Source organism: Daucus carota, chromosome 5, assembly GCF_001625215.2.
Source record: "Daucus carota subsp. sativus chromosome 5, DH1 v3.0, whole genome shotgun sequence".
Taxonomy (NCBI): Eukaryota; Viridiplantae; Streptophyta; class Magnoliopsida; order Apiales; family Apiaceae; genus Daucus; species Daucus carota.
The window spans coordinates 45,049,419-45,070,560 of NC_030385.2; the positions used below are offsets into that span (position 1 = coordinate 45,049,419).

Here is a 21,142-nt window from a genome sequence, read left to right on the forward strand (position 1 = left end):
AAATATTTAATATTAATCCTACTTTATAATATTAGAGTTAAAAAATACGATTTTTCTTGTGTGTGCCCGCGGACACATGCTAAGCTCGGAATTTTAGAAGTTTGGGAGATTTTAATTGGCTCTCATAGATGGACTGCCTGCAAATACAACAACCACACTCATCAAAATCTCCCAAACATTTCAAATTCCGCACTTAGTATGCACCAGACAAACCCTATTGCCCTGCAAAAATATACCGATATACCCAGACAAGGTAGTGCCAAAGACGTGTTCACTGTTGACAAGTTCAAAACCGAAACGTCTTCTTTCTAGTTTCTGCGTGAGCATGAGAAAACAGCTGTACAAGTTTACAAGAGATCACACCCTCGTTTTGTCTTTATCTGACATCACTCGTCCGTTACTAATTTTACGGTATACAGATTATTCTTGTGTAACGTCTGTCAAAAATTTTATGTCAACTTTTTTTCTGAATAAAAAAATATAATATTTAACTCTTTTTTTTTGAAACTATTTAACTTTTTAAAATAGGCGTTAACTTGTGATTGGGTAAGTGATCAGAATTTCAGTTCATCGTTATATGTTATCAAAGTCGAAATTATTCTATGAAATTTTTTTAAGATTCAACATTCAGTTTTCTTGATATGAAAAAAATTTTTGGGGGAAAAAAATAGGGAAATGAAAACCAGAACGGAAGGAGCGAAAATCTGCTTTTAACTTGTTTTAATATGTTATATTAAAACCAGATAAATAAAATAATATTATTTGCAAGAAATTAAAATGGGACAATCAGTCAGTTATGCCTCGTTTTCAATTCGAATCTCTGATAATTAATAATTGATGAAATAATAATTTTATCAAAAATAATATTTTTCATGGTCCTTATGTATTTGAGTCATTATATGTTTACAACTGCTTAAATAATAAACTCGATAGAATATTTTTATTAGTTTACAGAATATATTAGTGTAAAAAGGTTTAAGATTAATTTTAAATGGGACTATGAAAAAGTTACATAATTGCTAAATGCAGTAAAGATTTACTTTGTGCAGTAACCACAAATTACTGTAATATCCTTAGCTTTGTATTTTGTGTTCAGTAACTTTCCTCTTCCTGTTTAATGTTAGTTAATGCTTCTTGCGGATGATTTTCAGCATCAGACCAATCACAGCAGCACACCACCTGATAAATCCTATAATCACTTAATGTATTGATAATCGATAAAATAATATTTGTTATAAATTAATGTTTGAGAAATATTTTTTTTTTTTGAACGAAGAAAAATATTTTCTTAATAAACATAATAAAAGTATAAAATTTATAATTTGATAAGTTATAGATCTCAATCAATTGATAAAATATTTTTCTACTAATAATTTATAGATATGTATATTTAATTTATTATAAATTTTGTATATATTTTATAAAATTCATAACATTTTTACTTTTACTCGTCCTTAACAAAATTATAAATATATATGTATATAATATATATTATATTCTCATCTATTCTTTAAACTTTTATTTAGAAACTTAATTTTGTTTATTTATACATGAGACATGAAAATTTAATATAAAATAATGTCAAAAAAAGTAAAAAAGAAACAAATATATGGGTTCTTGCTTGCTGTAAATTATACAAATTCTTGCGGAGCTCCAAAAAACGGAAAAAAAACAAAAAAACAAGTTAACTTGTTCCAATTTTCCCTCTATCGAATTTTAATATCAGAATAGCGAATATAGTCGGGTCAGGTTCACTTTTTAGCCTTTTCCATTAACGCAAAAAAGAAAATTGACTCAGTTGTTACACAAAATATTTTCAATTTTCCAGGAAAAGAATAATATATTTGTTTATTAAAACAATTTTAAAAATTAATAATACGAATATTGAATCATAAATATACGTAAAATGTCAAGTAACTACGTCATAGATCAAATTGAACTGAAACTATTTATACTCGTACATGCTCAAAATTACTCTTATCTTGTTTTCATCAATATATTTTACAAAGATTAAATTCACCAACGAAGCACGGGGCGGGTATATTATAATTAAAATTTTAATATTATTTATTAGTATTTTAATGTTAATGAATTAAATTTGAATTAAATTATATTAACCAAATGATTATATTTTCGCACGAAAATTTAGTTTTTACAATTTAGTATCTATTTATAAATATTTTTCTATTATTAATATGTGATAATTTATTATTCAATTAATTTTAAATCAGATTTTCTGTATTTCGTATATCCTCCTACGTATGAAAAGAGATATTTATCGCGTAACAGATAAGATATAGAAAAGATTACGTAGTGATTCGTATTTTTATTGTAGATATACATACAATTAATAACTAATTCAAAACAAAATTAGTTATTATTATCAACCAAGAATTAAATAAAAAAATAAAATAGAGAAGCTTATTAAAAAAATGAACTTGTGTATGTCAATAATTTGATTGTATAAATATATACTTTTAATTATTGATGAAAAGTAAAATAAATAATATAAATAAGCATTTATAGCTCCTTATATACAGAGATGGCAATCATGAAAATAAATTATACTCCCTCCGTCCCTTTTTACATGTCCCTTTTGAAAAAAAAATTTGTCCCAAATTACTTGTCCACTTCTCTTTTCAAAGCAACTTTTTGTATGTTTTTTCAAAATGTAACAACTTCCAATGTTTGACTAGCATATATATACACACAACTCTATCTAATTCATCACATTTATTAGGGACTAACATTTTCTTAAGATGCGTTATTTTTTCAAAAGGGACAAATAAAAGGGGACGGAGGGAGTACAGAGGAGTACGTGTTTTTATCCAAATATACGGAGTACGTTATTCATCAGCAGTCAATCTCATTTAATGTGTCACTGATAACATTCAATCTAGTTTATTGGGTCGCTAAGTACCACGTAGAAAAAGGAGGGTTAAAAAAGTCCCTGTTTTAAGTTTTAACCAATAAAGAAAGAAAAAGATTTGGGCCTACAGTTGCTGAGCTTATAAAGGAAGAACCAAGTGATAGTGTAAAAGAAGCCCAATTATCATTGGACTCAAGTACTCAGAAGGCCCAACTGTAAAAAATAGGTATAAATATCCGCGTCAGCAGGTTTTATACACGCAAGAGATTAATTATTCCGTCAGCCCCTCTGCTCTGAAATCCTAACAGGTCCGCTTTAATTTAATCAGATCAATTTTTGATTTATTTTGTTTCTGTTTTCGAATTAATCTAATAATTTTGCGTACTTTATATTTTGTGTGTCCAGATAGTCTTGGATTTTTGTGTGAATTTGTGTTTGTGAAGCAGCTGTTGTCAGGATTTTTTTTTTTTTTTGAAAAAGGAAAATAATTCAATAATGAAAAGCCATACGGCATCTACAGATATAATCGAAATTGAACAAACGCATAATCATATCGCTGTTGAATCCTTCCTTCTTCGGTAGGCAACCAAGCGATTTTTTGAAGAGATATGTACATGCTGTAATACTCCCAATGTTGTTTTGAGCAATCGACCATAAATGTATCACCATACAAACTTTTATCACTAAATCAGCACCATGAAAATCCTGCAGATCTGTAATCCCGGACATGATGAACACACAAAATCCAAATAAAAACCTAACTCTCACCAGGAGAGACCAAACAAAACCCAAATAAATTGGGAACTTATTCAAGAAAACAAGAGATTAATTAATAATAATAATATAAGAAGGCAAGATTGGGGCTTTCCACCGATGAAAGCCGATGGAAGCCCCTCGGATGAATGGCAGAGGCGGCTTTAGGGTTGTGAAGAGAGAGTTTTTATCCCTAGCTAGTTATTTGTTGTCAGGATTTTTGGTTCAAACGAACAGAAATTTAAATAATCACGCATACATGTCTCGAACTTGTTAATGGGAGGATATGAGTTAATAATAGACCACAGCCTTGACCATGTAGGGAAGAATAGTGCCAGTTACTACTATGATATCGATGAATTTTAAATGCACATTACTATCCATTATGGATAATATGTATTAATCCATATGCACTAATGGAGATGGGAGTTTATTAGTAACTTGTTATCCATAATAATCTGAGCATTGTAGAATTAGCAGCCAGATAATTAGATATGTGATCTTGTTAATAAATTAACAGAACTCTGATTCTTGTAGAGGTTTGATCTACATGGGAATTACAAAAATAAAATATAGTACGCAAAATGCATATTATTTTTTCATTCAGTTCAATATGCTCAACTAATCTAGCATATATGTAAAATTTTGTTGCATAAAAATTGATATTTTTCTGTGTAGATGTTAGATTTGGGAAATTTGGGCGACTGAAGTCTGGAACCTTTCTGTGATAGGAATTAAGAGGTCGTTACGATACCTTCTTTGTGCTATCAGTACTCTGGTTTAGTATATGTAATTGGAAATAAGATGTATTGATTAGAATTTTGTGCATAGTGTTAAATTATTTTTAAGAACCAATCTCAGCACCGAAGGGTCTGTTACAGGAAGAGAAAGAATGCAATTTCCAGATCATTATTAGAATTTATTTTTTGAGTATCTGCATCTTTAAAGTCTACTCGTGAATTTCTTCAAAGAATTTTGACAATATTTTTCTGAGTTAATTGCACAATTATATTTGGATGCTGAGTTGTGTCCTTAAATAGCTTTATTATGTTACTGTTCTTTTTGAATTTTTTTGTATATAATCTTGAAAAGGCACTAGTGTTTACTATTATTTCAGGAGAAAAAACATGATTAGACTGTTCAAGGTGAAGGAGCAACAAAAAGAAGCTGCCGGTTCTGATGGTAAGCCTTCAGTGAAGAAGCAAAGTGCTGGGGAATTACGACTCCACAAAGGTAATTAATTGTGACAATATTTTCTTTTTGATATTTTTTTTCGAGTTCTATGAAGTTCAAATGTACAAAAAACATTATATTAAGGCAAAGCCACTGTATAATATTCCACAATATATTTTTCTGACCTTTGCCTTGTGGACTTGTAGCTTTGATAGGTCAGACAGTATTCGGAACCTAGCCCTAATAATACATTATATCTCAAGTCCCCGGAAGTGCTAGTCTTTTATTCTTTATAAGCGTTTGGGCGATTAGTGTCTCAGATTCCTTCACAGTAAATTTTAATTTTAATTTTTTACTATTTTTTGGTAAAGAGTGAGCTGTCATGATATTTTTTTAATATTCAAGATTTGGAAAAGTGTATGATTTTGAATTATCATTGGGTGTACGCCACAATCAAGTTCTTTAACACAATTTTCTAGGCTATGTGTATATGTGTTTGATCCAGAAGAAGAAAAGAGTTCAGTAGATGAGTTTTGCGTAGATATCTTGTCTAATTTGTAGCATCAGGGTGTGTTGTTGATATGCGTTTGTTCAATGAAGTATAGTAAAAACCAGGACTTGATGAATCCGATCTCTTACAGTGTCAAAAGATAGATTGGAGATTTGCTTGTTAACCGCATAACAAAGATAGATTTCATTACTGTTGCTGTATATTCATGAACTTTCTTATTGTTCGTCTTAGTTAGCTTTTGTGTTAGTGACTATGCATTGTCATAAACTCACGGGGTGTCCAAATTTTTGTTTACACTCATTTGTGGGTGTCTATTGTTGTTTACACTAGGCTATTTGTTATTCGATATAAGTTGTATCGGTTGCAAGTATTGATATTATCTCTTGTACTGCTATACATGATGAGAGAGCCTGAGAGTAATGGTTGCTCCATAGTTAATTCACTATCGTTGTTCTTTGAATTGTGTTTCTTGATAACTTAGTCACGAATTGCCATCCTGCTATATCTCACAGCGATATTTGGTTTCCTATATTAGCTCATGTACATCTGTGCCTGCCACAATTTCAGTTATGTATCGTTTTTCTGCAGATATCAGTGAACTAAACCTTCCAAAGGCATGCAAAATGTCATTTCCTAACGGGAAGGATGATCTGATGAATTTTGAAGTCACAGTTAAGCCTGATGAAGGATACTACAAGTATATATTCCTTCTCATATATATGATAGTAGTACTATTTTAATAGTAATATGAGTTGCCTTGTATTTATGTACATATGTGTTTTCTCCTTTTGTCATTCTGTAACTTTGTGCGAATTTTATACATGATAATGTCTCATCTCAGAAGTGGGAAATTTACATTTACTTTCCAAATATCTGCAATATATCCTCATGAAGCACCGAAGGTCAAATGCAGGACAAAGGTAAATCAAAATTTGGTCCTTAATGTGGCCTTCAATTTGAGTACAAAATTTGGAGGTATCGCTAACAAAACAGTATGTTTAAAGGTTTACCACCCGAATATCGACTTGGAAGGAAACGTATGCCTTAACATTCTTCGGGAAGACTGGAAACCTGTTCTCAACATAAACACCATCATCTATGGCCTGTATCATCTGTTCACCGTAAGTTTTAGTCACCAAATATGAATTTTTGTTGGTCTGCCTTGCACATTGCTAAACAAGTTCGTGTTTACGTAGGAACCAAACCACGAGGATCCCCTCAATGCTGATGCTGCTGCAGTTCTGAGGGATAACCCGAAGTTATTCGAGACCAATGTAAGAAAGGCAATGACTGGCGGTTATGTGGGAAATACTCACTTTAGCAAATGCTTGTAGAAATATTTTGCTGCATAGGGTTTAGCTAAGATAGTTTGGGGAAGTTGTAGCTGGAAGACATTATATACCATTTAATGGAGAATGAATATCAGTGTCACAAAAATTTACAGTTGTAGTTCTTGTCTCTTTCCTTTTCAGTTCATTGTCTTACCTGCAGTAGTTGTTTGTCTATGTCTCTTTTTGTTTAAGTCAGTCTTATCCCTGCTGGTCCCCTAGTACTACTGCTAATGTTAAGGACCTGTTAAGGGCACTGCAGTCTTTTGTTAGTCTTTTGTTGGGTTGTTACTGGAGTCATTAAAAGGGTTGTAGTATTGCCGTTATGAGGCAGACTGAGTGCACACATTGTTTGTGACAGTTTATGGAATATATCAAGCTTTCTCCTCTCTGTGTTTAAAGTTATTGTTTCTGCATATTGCTATTATCTTTGTTTACATGGTATCAGAGCACAAAACTTCAGGGAGCAGGAGATTTCAGATCTTGGAAGAGGTCTATTGAGATTCAGCTTTGTGCCAAAAGAAAGTTGGGATTTGTAGATGGCACCATAAAAAGAAGTACTGAAGATGCGGTTGAAGCCTCTCAATGGGACACTTGCAACAATATGGTGATCTCTTGGTTACACAACAACATCTCAGATACTATCAAGAAATCTGTTCTGTTTATCAATAATGCTGCTGAGATATGGAGACAGCTAGAGAAAAGGTTTTCTTTGATTGATGGTTCAAGAAAGTACAAGCTTACAAAGGACTTGTTCTCTTTGAAACAAAATGGTTCCACTGTCACTGAGTATTTCACTGCACTGAGTGCACTGTGGGAAGAGATTGAGTCAATGCATACTCTTCCTACTATCTCTAATGTGACTGAGGAGATGACAAAGTTTTTGAAGGCCATTGAGTCTATGAGGGAGGAATCAAAGCTTTTCCAATTTCTAAATGGATTAGATGATTGTTATGCTCCTCAAAGAAGTCAAATCTTGATGTTTTCACCTTTGCCCTCAGTAGAAAGAGCATGCTCAGTCATACAACAGGAAGAAAACCAAAGAGATGTCCTTAATGTTGGTCAAGAAATGGAAATGTCTGCTATGTTCAGTAAAGGAGCCAGTGGTCAAGCAGAAAGAGATTTCCAATGCACTGCTTGTGGAAGTAAGGGGCACACTCAAGAACACTGTTGGAGTGTCAAAGGCTTCCCAAAATGGCACTACAAATATGGCAAGAAACCATTTGTCAAACCAAATCCCAACAGGTGGAATTCGAACAAAGCAGCGACAGGGGGCAAACCAAAATATCCTAAGATGGCTAATGCTGTTCAGGGTGGATATGAAAATAGTGCTGGACTCTCTCCACAACAGCTGGAAGAATTGTTGAAACTAGTCCCAGAAAGCACACTGCAAGCTGTAAAAGGTTCGGAAACAGATGAAGAACTGGACGTAGCATTCTCAGGAATGGCCAATCTTGGCGAAACCTCTGCTGTCAAAGATTCAACTTGGATTATGGACTCCGGAGCTTCCGATCATATGACAGCTTCTATCAATCTCCTATCTAATGTGAAGGTAGCTCCTCCAAACTTCACTATTAAATTGCCGACTGGACAAAAAACACAAATCACACACATAGGAGATATAGAATTGGAAGGTGGTTTAAAAATGCTTAATGTACTGTATGTACCTCAGTTTGCTCATAACCTATTATCAATTCACAAGTTAGCCAAAGATAACCATTGTGATGTTATGTTTTATCCAAACAAATGTGAGATTGTCGATTCAGTAACAAAGATGGTGAAGGGTGTTGGGCTGGTACAACAAGGGTTGTACTATCTTGTTGAAAACAGGAAGACATCTGGTGAGCTTGGTAAAGGCAAAGAAAAAGCACCAGTGTGTTTCACTGTTGGACAAAGCTCTCAAGGGCAAGTGGAGTCAAGCCTGTACAATCTCTGGCATAGAAGGTTGGGGCATACCTCAAACTCAACTATGTCACACATTCCATTTCTGAAGACTGTGGTAAAAGCACAAGACAGTGTTTGTATCACATGTCCTATGGGAAAACTCACAAATCAGCCCTTCTCTGCGAGTAAATCTTATGCAACTTTGCCTTTCCAACTGATTCACACAGACATCTGGGGACCTTACAAGGTGGAAACCAGAGGCAAATTCAGGTATTTTCTAACAATAGTAGATGATCATACCAGGATGACATGGGTTTATCTGATTAAGAAAAAGAATGACTATCTGTGTACTCTGAAGCTTTTTGTTGCGTATGCTTACAAACAGTTCAAGAAAACTGTAGACAGGATAAGGTCGGACAATGCTTTAGAGTTCCAAGATATGGAGTGCAAAAGATATTTTGCTGAAAAAGGAATTCATCATGAAACTTCTTGTGCTTATCGACCTCAACAAAACGGCCGAGTAGAGAGGAAGCACAGAAACATTCTTGAAATGGCCCTGTAACATCTGGGATTATCCGTGTAATTATTTGAATGATTAATGAATATTATATGAATATTATATAAATTTCTGTGAATTAATTGGTTCCTGTTTTATTAATTTAGTTATGCATTTTTGGTTAAATTTGAGGAACATCAATTTTTATATGTTCAGTACGAAATATAGTTTATTTAGATATTTTCATATCGATTTATGTGTTGTCGTATGATTTTATATTTGATTTATGGATTTAATTACGTATATTATATTTAATTATTAATTATTTTAATTTTTCGAAAACCGTCAACCTGTAACGGTACCGAGATTTTTCTTCCCGAAAATTTCAACAAAATTCACCTTTAGCCTAATTTGAGTATTCCGGACACTTTTCATGTTTTGACTTTTTCGATCCGGAGTACGGTTTGTTCCGGAGCCGGTCCGGCGGAGTTTTTCGGTATTCGATAATTATCTGTTTGTCTCGATAAACGTGAAACTAGATATTTTTAACTCATCCTTATCTTGTAATAATTGCGGTGGGACCCGCATACTAATGACTGATTAAAAAGCCTCGTTTTGATAGTTATCTCGAAAACCGGTACCGATTGGACCTGTTTTATTATATAAAGCTATTAAACATTGTATTTTCGTGTCATATATGATCCAAAGGGGTATTAATTTTTCATAACTATAAATAACCTTAACCGCACTTTAATTCATCGGGGAAATCATAATCTCAGTTAAACACGAGTTTATCGAGAGAGTGTTCTTCGTGTTCTTGAGATTCAAACAAGGATTTGGAAGTGTTATTGGACTCGGATTTTGGCGTTCAAGTACTCAAATCGAAGGTTTTGAGGAGTAGAATCTGATTTTGTCATCAAAAACATCAAGAAATTCGCAGGTGAGGAGAGATTTAAGGTTTTAAATTCGAAGCCATTTAATTTAAATTAGAGATTTTTGATTTTGAAGTTGTTTAGGTGTTTTGATGATTGTATGTTGTAGATAATGTTCTCCTGATCATTTTGGTATATCATATGCTTGATTTGGAGTTCAATAACATGTAGAAAAGTCAGTTTAATTATTGAAATTGTGTTCTTGGTGTTCTTGAGATTGTTGCCGGAAAAGTTTGAATTTTTGGCCGGATTTTTCGATCCATTAAATCTGGGTTGATGTGGATAGTACCATTAGGAAGAGCATGTGAAGAGGAAGCTAGTCATGTCTTTAAAACGTGTGTTGGAGCTCGAAATCGAGCTAATCGGAGAATCAAAGTATTCGCCACCGGCGAACTTCGGAAGGATTTTCCGGCCACCACACGCATCCACCATAAAAACTGAAGCCACCAACGTGTTTCTCGTGTAGGGAGCTTCAAATCTGCACCTTGGTGTTGAGTTTGGAGCTCCGTAGTGATTTTCCGGCGGAAATCCGGTGAAGATCGCCGGGGACGGTGACCGGAGGGGTCAAATTACAATTTGACCCCTGAACTACTGGAAACGACACAAACAGACCCCTGAAGTTTCCCAACTTTACAGTTTAAACCTTGACGTTTTAAAATCTTTAAAAAGTTTTATTTATTTAATTTTTATTTCGAAAATCATTTATTTAATTTCAAAATTGGTTTTTTTTATTATTTATTTAACAAAATAAATCTGATTTAATTTATTAATTATTTTTAATTAATAATTAATTATTATAATTAGTCAATTAATTTAAATATTAATTGATTAATTGTTTTAATTAATTATTAATTAATTTTAATTGATTTATTAATTAGATTTAATTATTTTAAATGATTTTAAAATTCCGAAAAATAGTTTCGAGCTTTGAAATATTATTCTAAAATATGTTTGAAGCTCGTTAATTGATTTCAAATGATTTCGGACTTGATTTCGAGTATCCAGAATTGATTATTTATTTATAAAATGATTCTTTGACCCGTTTTAATTCCGAAAAATGTTTTAAAACCCATATTAAATGCCAGAAAACTCCTTTTTACTTCAAACCTTCTTTGAAAGATAAATTTCATTGAATATCTTATATGATATGTGTTGTGTGCTATCTAATTGATGTGTTACGTGTCTACATGAACATTATAGGATTGTTTTGACATATCTTTTGATCCGTAAGTCGGATTTAAATGAAACGAAGGGTAGTTAGGAACTCGTTGCGAAGGTGTGCTAATAAGAATAGTATGAAATCATATATTGATAGATGATTGTTGTGATTAGCAGAGAAGCGAGACGTAAAAAGGGAAAGCAAGTGGTAATAGAATAGTATAGCGAGCAAGCGTAATTGAAACTTGAGATCAGCTATATAAGGCAAGTTCCCTCAGACTTTCCTTCAATTATATGTTGTATCTGTTGTGATTATTTAGTGAACTTTCTGATGAAGTCCTGTGACCTATTGAATTATAGCATGGACTATTTATCCTATTGATTCTTGAACCTTCAACCAGATTTCTTGAAACTATATTATGGATTACTTACCTTATTGATTCTTGAACCTTTGACCGATTCTTTGATACCTGCTACGAAACTTATTTCAATTGTAAACCTTCTATCTTTAAAACTTCTAAATGATTACCATAAGAACCTAATTTCATTTCAAAAATATACCCTCGATACCTCAACCAGTTATCAATCACTCTTCTTTCAGACCGTAACCAGTTGATCAACCCCAAATAACATCTGTTATGACATATACCTTACAGTTGATTGATTCTTTCCATAAACTCCAGTTTCTTGATCTTAACAGCATTCATTTATATTTGGATTCTTTTTGTGAACCTAGAACCCTTCTTCATATAAACGCTACACTTTGATATGCTTTGCTATCTTATGAGACAATGTTTAATTCTTGTCTAAACCATGAAGCTATTTCTCATTCCTCCTTTGAGATCCATCTGAGACACTTTGAATAGTAGTCTGCTTCTGCTTCAAACTTTATTTATGATGTTGATGTTTCTATTTTATTGAATAATATTGTTGATCATCTTGATTGTGATAGAATTGGATAGTTTTCTAAACTTGGACCAAATGAATGGTCAGACCAGATGAGTGGTCACTTTAGGCCAATGTGTGCCTTGGATCCAGTAAACGAGCATGGTGGGACCTGCTCGGGGTTAGTGTCTGACTGATCAGCAGCCTAACCTTTGATTTTTAAAAATAAATTTAATATCCAATTCTAATCGTACTTTAAAAACAAATCTTGGTATTGAGATTGATTCCCTTAGACACTGGTTTCCTTCAGCTTATGATTAATATTTTAAATTGATATTGTTATACTTGCTGAGCTGGTTAGCTCACTCTTGCGGTATTTTATGTTCTTTCCAGTGAAGGCAGAGAAAGTTGGTAACGATGACCCTCAGGCTAGTGGTAAGGCCAGGATTCCAGGCTAGGAGAGGAAGAGAGCTATCAGCGGCAACTGGCTTTTTATATATATGTACTAGTTTGAATAACGAGACACAAATGATGTGTAAGCTTGTAAGATTTAAGTTTATATTTTGGGACTGGGTTTGTAATAATTAAAGTTATGCTGTGGCTTGTTTTATACTTTAACCTGTTGCGATCCATGGACAGCTAAGGGTCACTGCATATATTATATTAATTACAGGGTTATGTTATGTTGTGGACCCCAAACTTCTGACCCGGGTTTGGAGGGCGCCACAGGCCCGATGTTTAAGATTTCAGGCAGGTTTGTCACTGAGTTTTTGGGGAGATTGCGTCCTAATGGCAGTCTACATCATTAATAGGCTGCCAACTGTAGCTTTACAGTACAAAACTCCCTTTGAGCTGTTATTTGAAGAATGCCCAGATTATGATGAAATGAAAACTTTTGGATGTCTTGCATTTGCCTCGAATCCGACACATTCTACAGATAAGTTTGAAGCAAGGGGAGTCCCATGTGTTTTTCTTGGCCATCCACCGAGTCAAAAGGGTTTCAGGCTTCTCAATCTTACAAACATGTCAACCTTTGTGTCCAGGGATGTTGTCTTTGAAGAATCAATTTTTCCCTTCAACAAAACTGCTTCTCCTAAATATCTCACACCTTTGCCAGTCACCATGCCTTCTAATTCACCTTGCACTGCTGATGAAGAGTTCGTGGTTGAAAACAATCCTGATTTGGCTGAAGATCAAGGACACAGAGTTGATGACTCAGATGTGCACTTGGATGAAGAAGAACATGAAAGTCCTCCTGCAGCACCTGTTCTCAGAAAATCTTCAAGACAGTCAAAACCCCCAGGCTGGTTACAAGACTTTGTTCACCAGTCCTCTAGTAATGCTGCTGTTATAGTCTCTACTGTGTGTCAACCCATTGGAGAGGAATTCACTTGCTTTCAAGCAGCACTCACTGGTACTACTGATCCTCTCACATTTTCTGAAGCAGTCAAACATGACCACTGGATTGCAGCCATGAACAAGGAGCTGGCAGCCTTAGAGATGAATGATACTTGGGAAATTGTTCGATTGAATCTACACGCAAGCGCACGTGATCATAAGTAATATATTTGTTCGTTCCCACAGAGACTGGTGAATTAAGAATACGCACCTATGCAACAATGTATGATCAATTATCACTGCTAAGACAATTAACAAGGATTGGTTTCTTTTATACTAATAACTAAAATTTACTAATCAAATTCAGAATAGGAAAACACATGGGATTCTAACTTCATTATCGAATTCATCTAGAATTGAAACTACTGATTAACATGCGACTGTTGACCCTAATCAGACAACACGAAAGTAATACATGCCAACTCTCGTTGCACACATATCATACCAATCAAAATCCACAGTTAAGATAGAAATCTCATGGACACCAACAAAGCTCAGACCCTATATCTCTATAGCGGTAGTGTAAGCAGAGAGGTTTAATAACAAGTCGTCTATCGTGATTACACAGGGTGATAAAAATAGTTCAAGTCTACCACAAATTATGTTTCATTCACATAATCCTATGTTTACATGGCATAGTTCTAAATTCAATCATCCACTCTCGCTTCAGAAAGAATTAACAAACAACTTAGAAGTTAGCTACGCTCCTAAGAAGAATAAGCACGGCTCATGCAAAGCAATCAACATATGTCACAAAATCACGTAATTATAATCGTTACTAGACTACATCGATAAATCCATTAGAATCCCATGAAGGCGGTTAGTTCATAATCGAACTAATCGACATCATGGGTTCTAATGAAAACATGATAGATAAAAACAATAAGTAATTGGAATAAAAATGCTTGTATTAATAATAATAAGGATCACACGTTACAGATTTGATGTTCACGATCTTGCTCGAAACTGTCACTTCCTCGCAAAGAACGATCCAATACAACTGATAATGTGCTTGATTACAAAAGAAAACTAGCTATGATATTGTTCCGATATTCTAACTACTATTATGCTAGGGTTTTTTTACACACGAGAAATAAAATGCATTGACTAAGTCAACCGGGCCTCGGCCGCTGCGAAAATCCATCAGAGAAGCTGTAAAAATCGGCCCGGGAAGCTTCAGTGGGGCGCCACCGCGCTACTCTAGCGCGGGCGCGCTAGAGATGCAGTTAGTAGCGCGGGCGCGCTATCACTTAGCGCGGGCGCGCTAGTGACTGCACTGGCAGCTCCGTTTCTTCGTTTCTCGCTCGTTCTCGCGTGTATGTCCTTCCTCGCTTCTAGTACCACTTCCGTAGGTGATCACGGTTGCATTTAGCACATGCAACAAGCCCTTTAAACCCCTAGATAGCTCTAGTGGACGAGTGTGTTCTCGTGAGGGTTTGTAGAAGATGTACCCACAAAATCCCAAGTCGTGAGGAATCCACAATTCTCTATTCTTGCAAATAATGCACCAAAACCAACCTAAAATGATAGAAAATCACTTCATCACCTCAACTCGTGACCTGCACAGAAAAACAATAAAAACATATCAAAAGACACTAAACACTTAAGTACAATCAACCAATTTAAGTGGAAATGAAGGCCTATAAGTGTGTATAAATACCACTTATCACACCCCCAAACTTAAACTGATGCTTGTCCTCAAGCGTCAACGACACTAACAATAATACAATGCAATGCATGAATGCAACTACGTGATGAATGAGTGAACTATGAAGTAATTGCCTTGCCAATTATAATACCTCAGATTGTGCTAATGTTCTCGAATTTCATTCTCTCGCTACCAAGTCAATTACTCTTCTATTTACAAGTGTGGAGTGCCAGTGTGTGCAAGCATGCTCTTTTATTGAGACAAGACAAAAACTACTACTCCCACAGAATCCCAATCAAGAATCGTAAAAGTTTAGAACTAACACCCCGTCACTCAAGTCCCACTAAAAGCCAAGGTCCCAAAGAATGTCCACACCCTTCTATTTTATTCACTATTTTTTTTTTTTTTCTTTTTATTGGTGATTAATTGCTCGGTCTAAGGTCAGAGCGCTTCGCAGTGTAAATGCGTTACGAACACCACAAGACTTCACACACCAATTATTCACTTTATTCTAGTGGTTTATTTAACCGTGCAATGGTTGAGATCCCTAAAGATTTATGCACTAGTACCCATGTAGCGAGCGTTGGGTCAACAATCCCAAACCACGAAGGGCTTTAGGTTGTTAGGCACAAAGTCCCCTCAGACTTAATTACTCGAGTACTAATGAGCTCAACCTAGTTAATTCTACCACTTATTTTTTTAGTGAATTTATTTACTACTATTTTTTTCTTTCTTTTTTCTTTTTCTTTTTTTTTTTTTTTTTAGAAAGGCATATCTACTCCTCAGTTCCCCCAAACTTAAGATTTACAGACCTAAGCTGAAGGATGCTCAATTCAATCCTAGAATTCATGGAATTTCGTCTAAATCCTATCTCAAGAACATATGTGAATTACAATTTCCAACACAAGCAATTTCCAAGTACTAACCTAGCATTGCAATTGAAACTACTAATCAAGAACTACGCACATAACTCATCATAGGCAATTAACTTGGCTTAACTTCATAATTCATGCACATGCTCGTGATACTAACTACTACAATTACCACGAAACATGTAAAATAAAGAAAATTTAAAAAGAAAACGTGAGAAATAATCAAAGCAAAATAAATAAAAAAAAAAAACGTGAACTACATGAACTAACTACACATGCAAATAAAAAAAAAAAAAACTATCTAATAATATGCTCTTCCTTAGATTACCACCCCCAAACTTAAAATTTTCAATGTCCCCATTGAAAGTGATAAAAAGGCTAGAGCGCCCACATACCTACTCGGAGTCCGAGTCCTCGCCTTCCTCTGCTGGAGGTGAATCAGGCGGAGGATACTGCATCCCTGCTCCGAATACTGGCCACTGAACTGTGACCCCCTGTGCCTGGAAAGCACTGCCTAGAGCCTGTGTCAAATCAAAAGCAAACCTCTGGTGGATGTCGTGCATGGTATCCATCCGTCTAGCCAGGCGGCGATAATGAGCATCTCCCATCGGTTCGGAGCTCCTCTCCGTCTGTGAAGTACCAGCTCCAGAAGCTCTAGGCTGCTCCCTCCTAACAAACTCTGGACGTCCCCCTGGCACCTCATCATATATGTACCCGAGGCCTCGAGGGTGGGGAACTCCTCCATCCCACTCCGTCATCCGACTGATCGCCGAATGATCAATAGGTGTCCCTGGCAACTGCAATTGCTCGTTGGATGGCCAACGAACACCGCTCGATCGACAGAGCTTTGTCACAATTGTGCCATATGGAATGGCACCAGTGGTTCCTCCCTTCAAGAACCTCAGCATCCCCTGATGAATGACATGTCCCAGATCAATGTACTTGCCCGAGACAATCCCAAAGAGCAGAATAGCTCTCTCTACTGTCACCTCATGCCCATGTGAAGATGGCATGATATTAGCACAGATGAAGGCGTTCCACGCCTTCGCATACCGGTTCAATGCGGCTGCAGGAAAAGATACATGTGCAGGCAGAGGAGGTGCAGTCATCTTCCAATGCGTGTCCGGTACACACATGTCATAAACCAACCTCTCAAGATCCACCGGATCGTCATCAAAACGGCGTTTGGCACGCCCAATCCTCTCAACCACCCAATCTTCTTCATTACGGCGCCTGGCACGCCCCCCAATAACTCGGCGGATCGCATCCGCGCTATAATCAACTCGGATCCCCCGTACCACAGTGAATCCGTCTCGATTCTCTTTGGCATTAGCATAAAACTCCCGAATAATAGCCAAGGGAACCGCCTCTGGAGCCTCGCAAAAAGACTCCCAACCCCGCTCTTGAACCATGTTCAAAAGCTCACCATCCTCCGCCGTGGGTAAGAATCCCCTCTCCTTAACTAATGACTTATTCATAAGCCGTTGAAACTCGGTACGCGCACCATCAGAGGTGAACTCCACCTCACCCATCGAGGAAGAATCGCTAGATGCGGGGGCTTGTGAGCTAGTTCCTTGTGATCTACGGGCTCTTTTGGGTGCCATTGATAGAGATTTAGAGTTGCAAGAGGTTTATGTGTAATGGGTTTGAGAGATTTGGTAGAGGTTGTGTGTATGGATGTGTATATATAGTTAGGGTTTAGAGAATTATAATGGGATTTGGATATGGGTTTTGTGTTTATATAAGGATTGGAGAGTTGAGTTAGGGTTTTATGGGATGTATTTCGGGCTAGGCATGCAAAATTAGGATTGTGGGCTTTAAAAACGAAAAAAAACTATTTTTGGGGAAAAATCCGCTGGTCCGGCAGTAAGTAGCGCGGCCGCGCTAAGTATAGCGCGGGCGCGCCGTGCAACTTAGCGCGGTCGCGCCTGACACTAGCGCGGGCGCGCTAGTGTCTGACACCGGAGGCTGAAATTTTTCGATTTTTGTGTTTTTGAGGTTTACAATGGTACAATGTGGTTCCAATGCGTGGGTTGCCTCCCACGAAGCGCTTTTTTAACGTCGTTAGCTCGACGTGAAGTCCAGAGTTAATCTGATTCCGACGAAGTATCCTGTGGAGGATACCTCGTTCCATAACCAAACGAATCCCAAGTAACATTGACGTCTAGTGCCAAGAATGCTTCAGCAAGAGAATCCGTTAGTATATCAGCAAAGCAACCAATTCGTTCTTCCAACGCGTCAATACGCCTGATTATCCTTCGATACTGTGCTTCATTCAATGTTGAATCTGTAGGTGATCGAATTGTAGATTGGTTACTCGCACTGGCAGAGAATAGAGGACAAGTGTCTCCACATGCATTGAAGTTTGAGTCTGAGTGAGCTCTGATTCTGTGCCAATTATTCATCTGATTTTCCTGAGTGACTTCGACCGCTTCATCCTCCTCCGATTCTTCCTCTTTTGGAATCTTCCACTTTAGATCTTTGTGCTCAGCAGCGGCTAGGTTCTCTATCAGTTCGTAAGCATCATCGAAGCTTTTGTTCCACAAACTTCCTCCAGCTGCCACGTCTAACTCTGCTCTACATTGACTGTTAAGACCCCTGTAGAAGTAATTAATTGCCATTCCCGGAGGCATGTCATCTTCCTTGAGATTTTCGAGAATCTTCTTGAATCGGTCCCACGCTAGGCAAAGATATTCTCCCGAGAATTGAGAGAATTTGCCTTCAGTGTTTCTGATAGCTGATACCTTGATTAGAGGATAAAACCTTGTACAAAATATTTTCTCCAACTTGTTCCAGCTATTAGTAGTGCTTGCCGAGAGAGAGATAAACCACGATCGTGCTACATCACGTAGCGTGAATGGAAAGAGTCTCAGCTTCACTAGATCTTTAGGTCCGATATTGAAATCCAATGCAGTAATGAATTTCTCGAAATTCTTTAGATGTAGGTTTGGGTCCTCAAGAACAGAACCCCCAAATTGAATGGTATCTTGCAGCTTGAGAATGATTGATGGTTTGATGCGAATGCCACTGGCTGATATTGCTGGTTCAATTGTGTCAGCCTTATTATCATTGATGTTCAAACGAGAAAATTCACGTGACGCCTCACCAACTGCTGTCCTTGCATAATTCATTGTTTCAGAATCAGAGAAAGAAGATGAATCCATTGCTTCCTTACTGGTTTGAGAATGTGTTTGCATAAACGCGATCCAAGCACCTGAGATAAAGAAAAGAAGAAAAGTGAGAAGAGAATAGAATCCTAGTCAGTGAATTTTAATGCACACTGATGACAAGTACGTAAACTAATTAATTAACACCGAGTCCCCGGCAGCGGCGCCAAAAACTTGTTCGATTGAATCTACACGCAAGCGCACGTGATCATAAGTAATATATTTGTTCGTTCCCACAGAGACTGGTGAATTAAGAATACGCACCTATGCAACAATGTATGATCAATTATCACTGCTAAGACAATTAACAAGGATTGGTTTCTTTTATACTAATAACTAAAATTTACTAATCAAATTCAGAATAGGAAAACACATGGGATTCTAACTTCATTATCGAATTCATCTAGAATTGAAACTACTGATTAACATGCGACTGTTGACCCTAATCAGACAACACGAAAGTAATACATGCCAACTCTCGTTGCACACATATCATACCAATCAAAATCCACAGTTAAGATAGAAATCTCATGGACACCAACAAAGCTCAGACCCTATATCTCTATAGCGGTAGTGTAAGCAGAGAGGTTTAATAACAAGTCGTCTATCGTGATTACACAGGGTGATAAAAATAGTTCAAGTCTACCACAAATTATGTTTCATTCACATAATCCTATGTTTACATGGCATAGTTCTAAATTCAATCATCCACTCTCGCTTCAGAAAGAATTAACAAACAACTTAGAAGTTAGCTACGCTCCTAAGAAGAATAAGCACGGCTCATGCAAAGCAATCAACATATGTCACAAAATCACGTAATTATAATCGTTACTAGACTACATCGATAAATCCATTAGAATCCCATGAAGGCGGTTAGTTCATAATCGAACTAATCGACATCATGGGTTCTAATGAAAACATGATAGATAAAAACAATAAGTAATTGGAATAAAAATGCTTGTATTAATAATAATAAGGATCACACGTTACAGATTTGATGTTCACGATCTTGCTCGAAACTGTCACTTCCTCGCAAAGAACGATCCAATACAACTGATAATGTGCTTGATTACAAAAGAAAACTAGCTATGATATTGTTCCGATATTCTAACTACTATTATGCTAGGGTTTTTTTACACACGAGAAATAAAATGCATTGACTAAGTCAACCGGGCCTCGGCCGCTGCGAAAATCCATCAGAGAAGCTGTAAAAATCGGCCCGGGAAGCTTCAGTGGGGCGCCACCGCGCTACTCTAGCGCGGGCGCGCTAGAGATGCAGTTAGTAGCGCGGGCGCGCTATCACTTAGCGCGGGCGCGCTAGTGACTGCACTGGCAGCTCCGTTTCTTCGTTTCTCGCTCGTTCTCGCGTGTATGTCCTTCCTCGCTTCTAGTACCACTTCCGTAGGTGATCACGGTTGCATTTAGCACATGCAACAAGCCCTTTAAACCCCTAGATAGCTCTAGTGGACGAGTGTGTTCTCGTGAGGGTTTGTAGAAGATGTACCCACAAAATCCCAAGTCGTGAGGAATCCACAATTCTCTATTCTTGCAAATAATGCACCAAAACCAACCTAAAATGATAGAAAATCACTTCATCACCTCAACTCGTGACCTGCACAGAAAAACAATAAAAACATATCAAAAGACACTAAACACTTAAGTACAATCAACCAATTTAAGTGGAAATGAAGGCCTATAAGTGTGTATAAATACCACTTATCAGAAATCACCACACTTCCACCTGACAAGAAGGCCATAGGGTGTAAGTGGGTGCTTAAAACCAAATACAACCCGGATGGAAGTGTTGAAAGACACAAAGCCAGGCTGGTGATTTTAGGTTGCAGACAAGTATATGGTATAGATTACTTGGAGACATTTGCTCCTGTAGCAAAAATGTCAACAGTGAGGTCTCTTCTGGCAGTGACAGCAATGCAAGGGTGGAATGCTTATCAAATGGATGTAACTAATGCATTCTTACATGGAGAATTAGAAGATGAAGTCTACATGAAATTGCCTGCAGGGTATCATGGTTTTGGCAGCAGAATCAGTGCTTCTGAGGGGGAATTGA

The 21,142-nt window shown here is 36.6% G+C and overlaps 1 protein-coding gene across 2 annotated transcripts; it reads left to right on the forward strand.

Annotated features, from left to right (window-relative positions):
• Positions 1-3,133: 3,133 nt before the first annotated feature.
• On the forward strand, positions 3,134-6,979 carry LOC108222307 (NEDD8-conjugating enzyme Ubc12). 2 transcript variants are annotated; one of them, XM_017396227.2, is made up of 7 exons: positions 3,156-3,177; positions 4,301-4,363; positions 4,740-4,855; positions 5,895-6,003; positions 6,148-6,226; positions 6,311-6,427; positions 6,503-6,979. In XM_017396227.2, the coding sequence occupies exons 3-7, from the start codon at positions 4,750-4,752 to the stop codon at positions 6,638-6,640; spliced, it is 549 nt and encodes a 182-aa protein (XP_017251716.1). In that variant the 5' UTR covers positions 3,156-3,177; positions 4,301-4,363; positions 4,740-4,749; the 3' UTR covers positions 6,641-6,979. The 2 variants fall into 2 exon arrangements, with proteins under 2 accessions (XP_017251715.1, XP_017251716.1); XM_017396226.2 differs by lacking the exon at positions 4,301-4,363 and having other exon boundaries at positions 3,134-3,177.
• Positions 6,980-21,142: the final 14,163 nt, after the last annotated feature.